This window comes from Phocoena sinus, chromosome 14 (assembly GCF_008692025.1).
Source record: "Phocoena sinus isolate mPhoSin1 chromosome 14, mPhoSin1.pri, whole genome shotgun sequence".
NCBI lineage: Eukaryota > Metazoa > Chordata > Mammalia > Artiodactyla > Phocoenidae > Phocoena > Phocoena sinus.
In genome coordinates this window covers 27,027,998-27,041,589 of record NC_045776.1, presented here as the reverse complement: position 1 = coordinate 27,041,589, position 13,592 = coordinate 27,027,998, and the positions used below count along the sequence as shown (strand labels likewise).

The 13,592-nt window shown below is 42.9% G+C and overlaps 1 protein-coding gene across 1 annotated transcript in view; it reads right to left on the bottom strand.

The window, feature by feature from the left end:
* Positions 1 to 13,592, bottom strand: part of LOXHD1 (lipoxygenase homology domains 1) — a 199,897-nt gene that overhangs the window by 117,997 nt on the left and 68,308 nt on the right. Inside the window, exons 13-14 of the mRNA XM_032602844.1 lie at positions 2,481 to 2,635; positions 902 to 1,062 (exon numbers count right to left, since the gene is read on the bottom strand). Coding sequence (XP_032458735.1) covers positions 902 to 1,062; positions 2,481 to 2,635 — 316 coding nt within the window. The remainder of the gene's footprint in view (positions 1 to 901; positions 1,063 to 2,480; positions 2,636 to 13,592) is intronic.

Sequence of the window (13,592 nt, the reverse complement as noted above, 5' to 3'; positions counted from 1 at the left end):
GCTGGTGTGGTGGTAAGCAAATCAGCTGTAGCAAATGTGTCTGCATGCACATGTGTGCACGAGTGCGTCTGTGTGCCTGGTAGAGAAAGAGCAATGCATTCGCTGCTGGGTTGTTAGGCAACCTGCCCCCACCCACTCCGAGGAGGGCTGCCCTTAGGCGAGAAATGACCTTGGACACGCACGCAGCACCTCGTCCATAGGTGCAAGACTCAGCTTGGGCCTGGGATTTGCAGAGCCTAGTTGATCCAAAGCTCCAGTTAAGCGTGTACCTCCCAGACATTGCTACGGGTGAATGGGAATGGCCAACCAGACAGCACAAACAATGCTGGTATTGTTCCTCATTATAGAAATGTCTCTATCAGGAACGTTTGATAGAGCCCAAACTGGCTGTGAAAGAAATCCAAATGCTTAAGACAAAAGAGAAAAGAAAGTTTACCTCACTAGTAAGCTGGGATAAGGAAATGAAAACAAAGTAAAATATCTTGACAAGATATTAAAAGGGAAAAGATGTGGTAGAAGGCCATCCAAATGGGGAAAAAACCCACCTTTAATTCAAAAGTTTAGTTCAGCATGTAACAAAGCCTCTGAGGTAACTCTCAGTTAAAGTCTGAAGTTGTCATATTTTATCACTGAAAAATGCCAGCATTTTGGTAATTAATAGACTTAGTGGCAGCACCACACTGGGACACCAATGCTGTTGTTCCATCACCTGTGTGTGTTGGGGGTGGCGGGGATATGAGGCCCAGGTCTAAGTGCCACCAGCAGGGCCACCTCTCTTTCTGGACCAACTATATCCTTAAGCTATGATTTTGCTCCCTGCACCTGGAATAGGCTGAGTCTTCCCAAAACTAAGGCCCATAACCTAAGCTGGAGAAAATCAAAACAGACAGGACTCATGTACCTGAGACAAGGGAACTCCACGTTGTCGCTCTCAGGCTGCCCCTCCTCTCTCACCAGCACCCGATCCAGGAACCAGCCACTGCCGCTGCCTTTGCCGTCGTGTCTGACCCTCACCCGCCTTACCTTCCGCATGGTGACGGACTCAATGGTGAACTCATCGGCCTTTGTGGGGAAGACAGCAAGGCCAGTTAGACGGTGGCTCCCCTGGGACCCAAACACCAAGGGAAGACACAGGCCCAGAAATCCTAAAAGCCATAGCCAATGGGTTGGGCTATTGGTCTTTCACAGGTGGGCCAGGGGCTACCCATAAAGAACAAATTGCACCTCTCCCTCAATTTCTCCCACTGGACTATGTTCGATGTCAAGTTCCCAACAACTGAGATCTGTATTTTTGGATAAATGATGGCCATTCCCTGTGATCTCCTTTTAAAAGGCAAATCCCCTAGGAGGATTAATATATTAAGCTGTTATCAGTCACTAACCATTTATCATGAATTAATTCCTTGGTTAATCTCCTCTGGCTCCTTGCTACAGAAGGACACTGGCTCCCTTTTGAGAAAGGGAATGATTAGGGGGACCAGTGGTCTTATTAATTTCACAGTTTTGCCTGCCAGTGAAGCAGCAGGAATGCAGCAGGGGCTGCAGACTTGCCAAGTCTACACAAGTGTACCTGGGACCCTCTGGGAACAGGAACTCGAGGGTGGGATTCATGAAGGAAGGAATCAGAAGATGTAGAAAGAAAAGAGTAGGAAAGGGTGGAGAAAGACCTCCACTTGAATTCCAGGGCTTGCCCTGCCCTTGCTAAGGAAGAGGTGGCAGAGGAAGGAGAGGACCAAGGCTTACCAAATCTCTTCACCTGATGAGCAAACTTGGGTCTCACATTATTGAACTATGACTCTTAACTGAGCATCTACTGTGTGCTGAGGGCCAGGTCTGCTGGCAGGTAGTACATCTGTCACCTCTAATCCTCACAACAGCCAGCCACAGGTAGGCATCCTTTCCCCCATTTCAGACGCAAGGAAACTGAGGCTCAGAGAATGGAGGGTTTGGCCCCGATCCTCCTGACTCTTACCCCATTGTTTCACACAGCCTCCCCAGTAAATCCAGGTGATGGTTGGGGAAACCAAAGGGATCACCCAGCACGTTTGTAATGAGGCTAGGAATAGAACCCAATTCTCCCACTTCCATGTTTAGCGTCTTTCCTGATTTCTCTTTCAAAAAGGAAACGAACAAGTTGCCACCAGTGGTCATGCCTAGTGGAGATGCAATGTTCCTTCAGGTGTCCCAGCTTTCAGCATGCCTGGGACCTTCAGTCCACACACAAGGTGCCCAGCTTCCTTCCCTGCCCACCCCAAGTGTCTTCCTGCTCTGCCCTCTTCTCAAAGCTAAGGTGTGGGCCAGCTCTCAGTCTTAGGAGCTTGGTGACTGTCACGCATGTAGTTCCCTGTTCGCACACCCAGAGACAGCCTCCCTGATGGTCGAGGCACCAGTACCAGTGATCAGCTCTACTTAGAGCAGGGAAGATAAGGGAATGGGAAGGGGTGGGGTGGGGCTGAGGGAGGTGCACTGCTGGAACTTACGTTGCCCTTCACAAACAGGTCGGTGTTATTCCTGCAGTTGTAGAGCAGCCGCTCCCCCGTGTCCCCCACATCACCAAAAAGGCAGAGGTAGACGTTGGCATCCGTTCCCGCACCTTCAAGTTCCCCAGTGCACACTGTCACGCGGTACCGGGCCACTGGCAGGCAGAGAGAGGGACACAACTAGCTGGCAGCCCCCTGCTCCCAGCACTGGCCCTGCTGCTCCCCACCTCTGAGCACTGCCTCCCCCTCTCCCCCCGGCTCTCATCTGGGCTGACCTTGCTCATTCCGCCAGCTGCCTCACACCAGTCAAGGGCCAGCTCATCTGCAAATCCCTTGTCCCAGACAGACCAGAGGTTCCCAATCCTGGCTAACTGTCAGAATCCCATGGGAAACTTTTATAAGAATTCAGATTCCTGAGCACCACTTCAGACTTCCCAAATCTTAGTTTCCAGAGTGGGACCCCTAAAACTGCATTATTTACAAGCTCCCCCCGGGGACTCTGGTGGAGTTGGAGTTGGCAGTGTTTGGGGACCACAGGTCTAATACAAACATTTTGGCACTTGATTCCATCCAACCCAGTAGACTTTTTGCCTTAGGTTGTCCTCCAATTCATGAGTCTTGTCTTATTAAGAAAAGTAAGATAACTTTTCTTTTGAACCAGAACTGAGCCTTCCCTTCTCTTCAGAACTCCCCAGTGCTATGGACATGCCAGGAAGAGAAGCAGAGAGAAAGGCACAAAGTGCAGCTGCTATGGGAAGGGCAGCATCTTCTTCCCATGTTGAAAATGTACAGTCGAGCAGGCAAACCTGCATCTGGCACATAAGGCCTTACTTCCTAAGCTAAAAGTGAAATTCATTCATTCATTCCTTTGCCCAATATCTGTTTACTGAAGCCTAGTAAATGGCAGGCATTATTATAGGTGCAGGGATTCAGCAGTGAGCAAGACAGACTCCTGTTCAATGGCACTTATATTAAAGTTGAGAATGGAAGGGCGGAGAGGAGAGATGGACAGTAAAATCATAAATCATGAACAGGAAAATTTCTGAGTTGTATCTGTAACAAAGATAGTATAATGGAGTGATGCCACAGGGTGTGATGGAAGTAGGGAGATGTGCGGTAAGGGGGTGAAGATGATTTAGAGATGCAGAAAAGCTTGCTGCAAGGAGGCAAGGCTTGGACTAAAATGTTGGTGATAGGAACCAGCCACAGGCGTAGTGAGAGAAGAGGGTGCTGGTAAGTGTGAAGCCCCAATTTGGAGATAAGCAGCTATGTTTCAGGAGCAGAGAGAAGGCCAATATGGCTGGAATGGAGGGAGAAGGAGGGGATGAGATGAGGCCCAGAGGTGGACAGGGTTAAGGTAAGACATGTGGCTTCCTTTGTGTTTTTGTTTTTAATACAACAGGAAGACTTTATAGGGCTTTAGGCAAGGAAGTAACTTAGTCTGATCTATGTTTTAAAGAGCATTTGGCTGCCATGTGGAGAACTGATTGTAGGGGAAGAAAGAGTGAATCAGAGAGGCCAGTTAGTGGAATAATTACAGTAGTCTAGAAAAGAGAGGAGGATGCCTAGGACTGGGGGTGCAGTGGAGATGGAGAGAAGTTGGTAGATTAGAGATATATTTTTGAGGTAGAAACAACAGTACTTGGTGATGGACTGGATAGTTAATTGAGGGAAAGAGAAGAACCAGGGATGATTCCTAGGTTTATGGCTTGGGCAACTAGGTGAATAGTGTTAGCAACAAGCCATAGGGACACTTGGGGAGAATGAAGGGTTTGGAAATAAAAATCAATGGTTGTTTATTCATTATAAATTTGAGGTGTGTATTAGATGATCATAAAAAGAAGTCAAGATGGCAGTTGAATATGTGTGTGGAGGGTCAGGAGTGTTGACCTGACTTTGGTCATCATAGGCATATAGATTCCATTGAAAGTCACAGGACCAGATGAGATCCCCTATGGAGAGGATGCAGACAAGGACTATAGAGGGATACCAACATTAGAGGTCAAGCCCAGGAGAAGCTAGCAACTCAGATGAAAAGCAGCAGTCAGTGAAGCAGAGGGATTTTGCTCTGAACCTAAAACTGCTCTAAAAAGTCTATTTTTTTAAAATGAAGTGAATATTAAGGCATTCCCAGATAAACAAAAACTAAAAGAATTCATCACCATCAGACCTGCTCTACAAGAAATATTAAAGGGAGTCCTTCACATTGGACATTAAACAGTAACTTGAACACACCCAAAGACATAAAGAGAACCAGGAAAAGCAATGACTTAGGTAAGTATATAGACAGTATACTTTAATTTTTGTTTGTAACTCTTTTCCTCTCAAATCTTATGTAAAAGACAACTCCATAAAGCAATAAATATAAAACTGCATTGGTGGGTTTATAATGTACAAAGATATAATCTGTATGGCAATATAGCACAAAGGAGGTGAAAAGAAACAAACCTACACTGGAGCAGAGTATATTGTATATTATTGAAATTAAGCTGGTATTAATCTGAACTAGAATGTTATAAGTTAAGATGTTAATTGTAATTCCCTGGTATAATTCCCTAAGTGTAATTCTTCCTACTAAGAAAATAACTCTTACTGTATATACATATATGTATATGTATATATATTAAAAGAAACAAGGGAACTAAAATGGTATTCTAGAAAATATCTATTTACCACAAAAGAAGGAAGAATAAAGAAACAACAAAAAAAGACAAGATATATAGAAAGCAAATAGCAAAATGGCAGACATAAATCCTGCCATATTAGTAGTTACATTAAATGTAAATGGACTAAATATTTCAATCAAAAGGCAAAATATCGTGGTAATCCTGCAGAGACAGGATGGGTCTCCCTACTCCAAATTTGCTCAGCTATCAAGACTGATGATACCACGCATGTACCAAGAGTGAATATAAAATGATTATTCACATAATGAGCAGTTCTGGGGAGAGCATGATAGGCCCTCAAGCAGGCCCAAAAATGGCTGGGGACAGCAGAGAGGGATGACTGGTTTGACATTTTATGGTGGTTAAGGGGTGAGAGTTTCTTCACATGGGTCCTTGTATGGCTTGAACTTTCCACAAGTGTGAAGGAAGGGAGCATCCAGGCTTTCTTACCAAATTGCCCAGACATGAGGCAGAAAGCTACTGGTGTAACTGGAAAGCTGTCAGCAGTCAAATATGAAAAAGAAGTCATACTCCTTATTACACAGAGATTGGCAGAATAAATAATGCATCTAACTATCTGATGTATGGAAGAGACACACTTTAGATTCAGACACAAATAGGTTGAGAGTAAAAGGATGGCTCAAGAAGAAATAGACAATATGAATAAATTTATAACAAGTAAAAGATTGAATCAGAATTCAGAAAGCTACACATGAAGAAAAGCTCAGGCCTAGATGTCTTCACTACTGAATTTTACCAAACATGTAAAGAAAAATTAATACCAATTCTTCTCAAATAAAGTAGAAGGAAATACTTCTGAACTCATTTTGTGAGGCTAGTATATCTCTGCTCCAAAACCAGACAAAGATACCACAAGAAAAGAAAACTACAGACCAATGTTATGAATACAGATGCAAAAACCCTAAAAAAAATATTAGCAAAACAAATCCAGCCCCATAAAAAAGAACTATACACCATGGCAAGGTAGGATCTATCCCAGGGATACAAGTTAAATTTCTGAAAATCAAGTAATGTAATATATCATATTAATAGAAGAAAAAAACAAAAATCACATGATCATCTCAATAGACTCAGAAAAAGCATTTGACAAAATTCAACACTCTTTCATGATGAAAAATCAACAAACTAAGAATAAAAGGGAACTTCATCAACCCATAAAAGTCATCTATGAAGTACCCACAGCTGACATCATATATAATGGTGAAAGAGTGGATGCTTTCCCCCTAAGATCAGGAACAAGGCAAGGATCTCTGCTCCCACCACTTCTCTTCAACACGGTATTGGAGGTTTTAGCCAAGGCAACGAGGTATCCAGATTAGAAAGAAGTAAAACTATCTCTATTCGTGGATGACATGATCTTGTATATTGAAAATCATAAGGAATTCACTAAAAACTATTAGAACTAATAAGAGTTCAGCAAAGTTGTGGAGTACAAGATCAATATAGCAAAATCAACTGTATTTCTATTACCTTGCAATGAACAATCTGAAAAAAAATTAAGAAAACATTTCCATTCAAAATAGCATCAAAAAGAATAAAATAGGGCTTCCCTGGTGGCGCAGTGGTTGAGAGTCCGCCTGCCCATGCAGGGGACACAGGTTCGTGCCCCGGTCTGGGAAGATCCCACATGCCGCGGAGCGGCTGGGCCCGTGAGCAATGGCTGCTGAGCCTGCGCGTCTGGAGCCTGTACTCCGCAACGGGAGAGGCCACAACAGTGAGAGGCCCGCGTACCACAAAAAACAAACAAACAAACAAAAGAATAAAATAGTTATGAATAAATTTTTAAAAACAAGAAAACCAATTAATAAGTCATGGAGATGTAATGTACAGCATGGCAACTATGGTTAATAATACCATATTGCATATTTGAAATTGCTAATACAGTAGATCTTAAAAGTTCTCATCACAAGAAAAAAATTATGTAACAACGTGTTGTGATGGATGTTAACTAGACTTACTGTGGTGATCACTTTGCAATATATACAAATATTGAATCATTATGTTGTACACCTGAAACTAAATATAACATTGTAAGTCAATTATACCTCAATAAAAAAGAAAAAAGTGAAAAACTTAAGCTCTGCAAACTAAAAAACTGTTGAAAGAAATTAAAGATGTTCACAGATTGGAAGACCTAATATTGTTAAGATGGCAATACTTCCCAAACTGATCTACAGATAAAATGCAATCTCTATCACGATCTTAAATGATTTCTTTGTAGAAACTGACAAGCCATCTCTAAAATACGTATGGAATTTCAGGGAACCCAGAATAGCCAAAACAATAGCAAAAAAGAATAATAAAGAAGAATAACAAGTGTTGGCAAGGATGTAGAGAAATTGGAACTCTCATACATTGCTGATGGAAATGCAAAATGGTGCAGCTGTTTGAAAAATAGTATGATAGTTTCTCAAAACTCAAAACAATTACCATACAGCCAGCAATTCAGCTCATAGGTATATATCCAAGAGAAATGGAAACATATGTCCACAAAAAAACTTTACATGAATATTCATAGCCACATTATTCATAATAGCCAAAAAGTAGAAATAACCCAAATGTCCATTAACAGTTGAATGTGCTATATCCTTACAGTGAAATATTATTCAGCATTTAAAAGAAATGAAATACAGATGCATGCTACAAGGTGAATGGACATTAAAAACATTATGCTGAGTGAAAGAAACAGATACAAAAAGTCATATATTAAATGATTCCATTTATATGAAATGTCCAGAACAAGCAAATCTATAGAGACAAAAAATAGATTATTGGTTTAAACAGATGGGTAAGTACAGAGATAAGGAGTGAGGTGGGGGAATGGGTGTGACTGCTAATGGGTATGGGTATGCAATGAAAATGTTCTGGAATTTGATAGTGGTCAAGGATACATGATTCTATCAATATACTAAAAGCCACTGAATACTTTAAATAAATGGATTGTATGGAAAATGAATACCTCAATAAAGCTGTTTTAAAAAACGGACACTACTCATTGGTGGTCCATCTAAAATGAAGATAAAGTACATGAGGAATGAGACAAATCACCAGTAAGTTTAATTTAATTTTTCAGTAATAGACCCATTTTTATTTGGAGATATGAAGACATCTGAAAATTAAATTTGACCTTTAAATATGTGGGTCTGAATATATAGTGTCTATAGCAAAAGCATTTGTTAGAAGAAAAGGTCAAGGATAACTGCTTATCCACGGACCTGCCTGAGTGGGGCTGGCAAAGGTAGCCACTGAAGTCAAGAGTGGGGAAAGGTCTCCTGCCCCCAACAGTGTCTCCTGTCCTGCCCCCAAGGGTCTCCTGTCCCTCCCTCTTCAGAGGGACAGCACCTGAAATTCAACCACTGCTGCCTCTCCGGTCAACTCTGTTAAAATGCAAAAGATAAATGTTTTAAACTTTTAGCCTTCACATAAATGAAGCTGATGCTTTTGTGTTACGCTCCCAATGATAGGCTGTGTTAACAGTAAGAGGAACAAAGAGCATTAACTGGAGTGAGTACTGAAACGTGGAAGCACAGAAGGGAAGGGAGGGCACCAGTCTCACTTCATTCTGACTTTTGATGAAGGTCGGTTTTGCCTTTTTGGGCTGTATCTATTAGGCCATTCCCAGAGGCAAGCTGATGAGGGAATTTAGAAATCTCTATGCCTGGGAATCCCAGTCCCCTTTGCTCAGGAGCTCGAAGGTCCTATTGGCTGGACATTGTCAGGGGTCCCAATTCTCTCTAGGGGCCACTCCCAGCCCACCTGCCACTGAGGTTCTAAGCACCTTCCTGGCAAGAAGTCTGTGGACAATTAAAAATAATTATATTAGCCATCAGCAGTGAAAGACTTTAAACAGATGGGTAAGTACTAGAGCCTCTTGTACTTTAATTTTAAAATTACAGCTCAGCCTGATTAGCAAGAAGCCACAGTTTTCAGCACTTGAGACCAGTGGTCTCTTGCTGGCTCATCAGTGGTATGTAATCCCTTCTGCTGGACATGCGGTGGAGAATGCAGATCTCATTGGTTTTGCTATCTCACATAGCTCCTGAGGGAAAGGCAAGGTGGAGATAAATTGTGGGCTGGTGAGTGTTTTGTCTGTGTCTCCTGGTCTGTGTTAATCAGTGCAATCACCCCGGAAGGCATCTTGGCTCTCAGACGTGGTGTTAATTGCTTGTTTGACTGACCCTTATTTTTTAAGTAAACTAGGAGTACACAATTTCAAACATAGAGAATTGGTTTTAAATTGGTATTTACTCATTTTACATGAGTCCAAGACTCTCCACTGAAGGGATTTTCAGGAAGCCCTGCACATTATACCTTGGTATACCTTGGTACCAACTGGGGAAGTGAGATGTTGCCACCAGCTCTATTTACTGTTACAAAGAAGCATCCAGACCAGAAAAGGAGATTTGAGTTCCTGTAGAGGTGAGTGAGGACATGGGAGTGTTCCAAGAACAAGAGGAATTTATGTGAGCCAGAAAGAACAGTTGGGGAAAAGAAATTCGAGTTGATATGGGCTCCAAAGTACTGCCAAGGACCCCCAGAAGGCATTAAACTGCGCTTATAGCCAGGACAGACAGCCCTTCTGTCACTAACCCGGGTCCTTGAAGTCTTTAATCAATAGAAATTGATAAGAGGCCAGAAGAGAAATCCAGGCAAGGCTTTAGTGGGACTCGTGCCAGAGTACAAGGGAGTGAAAACAAGTAGCAGGTGCCCTTGCTTGCTCTCTGAGGAGGGCAAGCTGGTCCCTTAAATGGGGTGTGGGTGGGGGCGGATTGGTGGGTCAGGCTGGAGGGGCAGCTTAGGTGTCTGTCCACACCCTTGGCGGTGCTGTGTGCAGGGATTATGCTTTTGCTCCCGGTACCTCAGCAATGGCAGTTGGTTTGTGCTCTTCTTGTATCTTATAATTGCCCCCAACTGCAGTTATGTGTGCAGTTTTATTTAGTCCCTTATAGTTGCTTTGTATTCTGTCGCTAGAGATTCAAGCACTCCAGTAAATGGTGCCAGGTCCCAGCTTATCTCACTTCAATCCAATACTAGTCGTTAGAGAATTTTTTTAAATTGCAGTTGTTCTTTAATAGTATCACAGAAGGCAAAAACAAACAAAAGACAGCTATGATAGCCCCATATCTTATACACTGTTTAAAATGTTTCAAGGGTGTTTTTGTATGTAACCTATAGAAATGCTCTTCCTTCCTGCCCCTCCCACCGTGATCTCTCCTTATCTATCACATCCCCACCATGCAAGGCCTAGCTCAAATGCCTGAACAAAGTTTCTCCCATCTTCCTCAGCGGGAAGTTTACCTCCCTACTGTGTCTACTGCATTCATTCAACTCCTACCAGTTCCACCTTCAGAGTATTTCTTGAATTTATGTCCTCCTCCACAGTCTACCTGAACCCTGCACAATTTCAGGACCACTTTTTCTTCCCCCTGGATGATTTCTTGTCCCTAAAATACATCCTCCACACACCCACAAGTCCTTGACAGAGCAGGAGAAATGTGGGGAGGAAGGAACTGGATGGAGTTCAAGTTCAAGGGTGGTGTGAGTGTCATCAAGGTCATGAGAGGCCTGCGAGGGCAGGAGCCTGAGTCAGAGGTGGGGACTGAGTCAGAGTTCAGAGGAGCAGCTTTGTGGGATGAGCCCAAGTGAGGTACCGAGGAGTGGCTGGTTGCATGGGAGGGAGGTGGAGGTGAGCAAAGTGGACGAGGACCAGCATGTGGATGAATGGGTTTTCCACATGGACATTGATGGAAGTGGAACAAAAGCTCTCAGGTTTTGATATGTGCAAAAATTACTTGGTGTGTTTGATAAAAATACCGATTACCAGGCATAGCCCTCAGAGAGCCTAGTCAGTATATCTGGGATTGGGCCCAGGGATCTTCATTTTAACAAACACTCTAGGCAATTTTTATATAAATGGGACCTTGAGCATACTTTCAGAGACACTATCTGTTATGGGCTGAGTTGTGTCCCCCCACCAAATCCATATGTTGAAGTCATAACCCGTCAGTACCTCAGAATGTATTTGGAAGTAGGATCTTTAAAGAAGTAAATAAAGTAAAATGAGGTCGTATGTGTGGGCCCTAGTCCAATATGATTGATGTCCTTATAAGAAGAGATTAGGACATAGACATGAGCACACACACAGGGGAAAGATCATGTGAGGACACAGCGAGAAGATGGTCATTTTCAAGGCAAGGAGAGAGGTCTCAGGAGAAAGCCAACCTGCCAACACCTTGATCTTGGGCTTCTAGCCTCCAGAACTGTGAGAAAATAAATTTATGTTGTTTCAGCCCCCCAGTCTGTGGTATTTTGTTATGGCAGCCCAAGCAGACTAGTTCACTGTCCTAGAACAATGGTAGGAGTTGAGGGGTCTAGAGAATGACCAGGGGGCACCTTGCAAAAGAGGAACATGTCCAGAGTGAACAGAAGATGGAAATGAGCTGGGGCAGAAGCCACATTGTGGGTGGTGTGAGCCTCAAGGCCAAAAGGGCAGTGGGAGTCAGGAGAATGCCCCCTCCCGCTAGCCCCACAGTTGTGAGGACGGAAAACTGGGTTTTGGGGGGAGGGGAGCCATGCTTCAGTCAAGGTACGGAGGAGATGGAGGTGAAAGAACATCCTGGGCATTTAAGTAAAAATGGCAGCTTTCTCTCTGAAAAAAACTCACTAAAATGATAGTGAGTTTAAATACCTGATAGTGAGTAATTTAAAGATTTAAATTTTAAAGATTTTTTTTTATTTTAAAGATTTAACCAAACAAAAGATTTTAAAGATTTAACCAAACAAAAAATGTTCACCAATAAGGCTCAGGGAAAGGGATGACTATAGACAACAGCAACCAGATTTCAGAAGCTGGAGCACAGCTAGAAAAGTGTGCTTTTCACAGCACCTTAGCACAGTGGATCCTCACCAGGAGCACCCACAGCCCCTAGAAATTTGTTGGACAAATTCCTGAGCCCCCCACCCCAGACCCCTGACTTAACAGACCTATCAGCTGTGAAATTTGAGAAGTAAGGTTGCAAAGTCTCAGGAATGACAGCACCAGGTAACTTTGGAAATAAGGAGTGAGGAGCTAAAATTATGAGAACTGGTTAGAAGGATTTAGAAAGCAGTTAGATCCCAAGACCATCTCCTCAATTGTTCATACCTGCAGGCTCAATTCTGGCACATAAAGAGGGCAGATCAGGTAACAGCGGGTGTGTTTCTGCCTTGGTGGGATACATGTCACATAGAGTCCTAACTGGGGGGTGGGCAGGAATCATATGTTATTTATCATATTTACAGGGAGATGATAGCCTTGTTGCCAAAGAAAATACTGCTGAATGTGAAAAGGCAGAGTATAATTTGCTGACCTAGGAGGCAGGAGATCTTGTTCTAGGTCTCACTCTGTCTCTAACTATATAATCAGGGCAAGAACTTCCTCAGTTTCCTTATCTGCATCAATCTATTTTAAGGACCTTTGAACACAAATATTCCATAGTCCATTTTAATTAGTCCATTTTAATTAATTCCATAGTCCATTTTAATTAAAAATGAAGAAGAATCATAAAATAGTACTAATTGCATGCACTGCCTAATTAGACTAACAGGGTGATCCCTTTTTAGATATTTGCTGTTTGGGGTTTCTATGTTTCTGTGTACTTAACTCTGTTCAAATTGTTTAAAACTATATATACAGAGCTTCTACTGGGTGCGCAAATGCCTGAGAAGTGACACTATCCAAATACTTAGAAGGACTACTGGAACTATCGATGACATCGTAATTTACTTTTTGTAATTTTGCAATGTTATTCTACTATTTAAAAAAAATTAAGCACAGCCATAAGGATAGAAAATAGGTTAATTATATTAAGTGCCAATTCTGATCAATTGCTAATGTTTGCTTGCAGTGCTATATTGAGGGCTATGAAGCTCATTTCAGACTAAATGGGAGAAAATGCTGTGATTACTCAGTAATGTCTGCCAAGAGAAAAGGATAGGACACGTGCCGTGTATTTGCCAGCACTCTGGCGGTATAACCTAGAGGCAAAATGATCTCCTTTTCCCTCTTTGAATGTGGATGCTAGACTCCAGATTAAAAGCTCAGCTCTCGGGCTTCCCTGACGGCGTAGTGGTTGAGAATCTGCCTGCCAATGCAGGGGATATGGGTTCGAGCCCTGGTCTGGGAAGATCCCACGTGCCACGGAACAACCGCGCCCGTGAGCCACAACTACTGAGCCTGCGCGTCTGGAGCCTGTGCTCCGCAACAAGAGAGGCCGCGACAGTGAGAGGGCCGCGCACCGCGATAAAGAGTGGCCCCCGCTTGCCACAACTAGAGAAAGCCCTCGCACAGAAACGAAAACCCAACACAGCCAAAAATAAATAAATAAATTTATTTAAAAGCTCAGCTCTCTTCTACTAGCCGCAAAAAGAAATAGAGAATTCATAA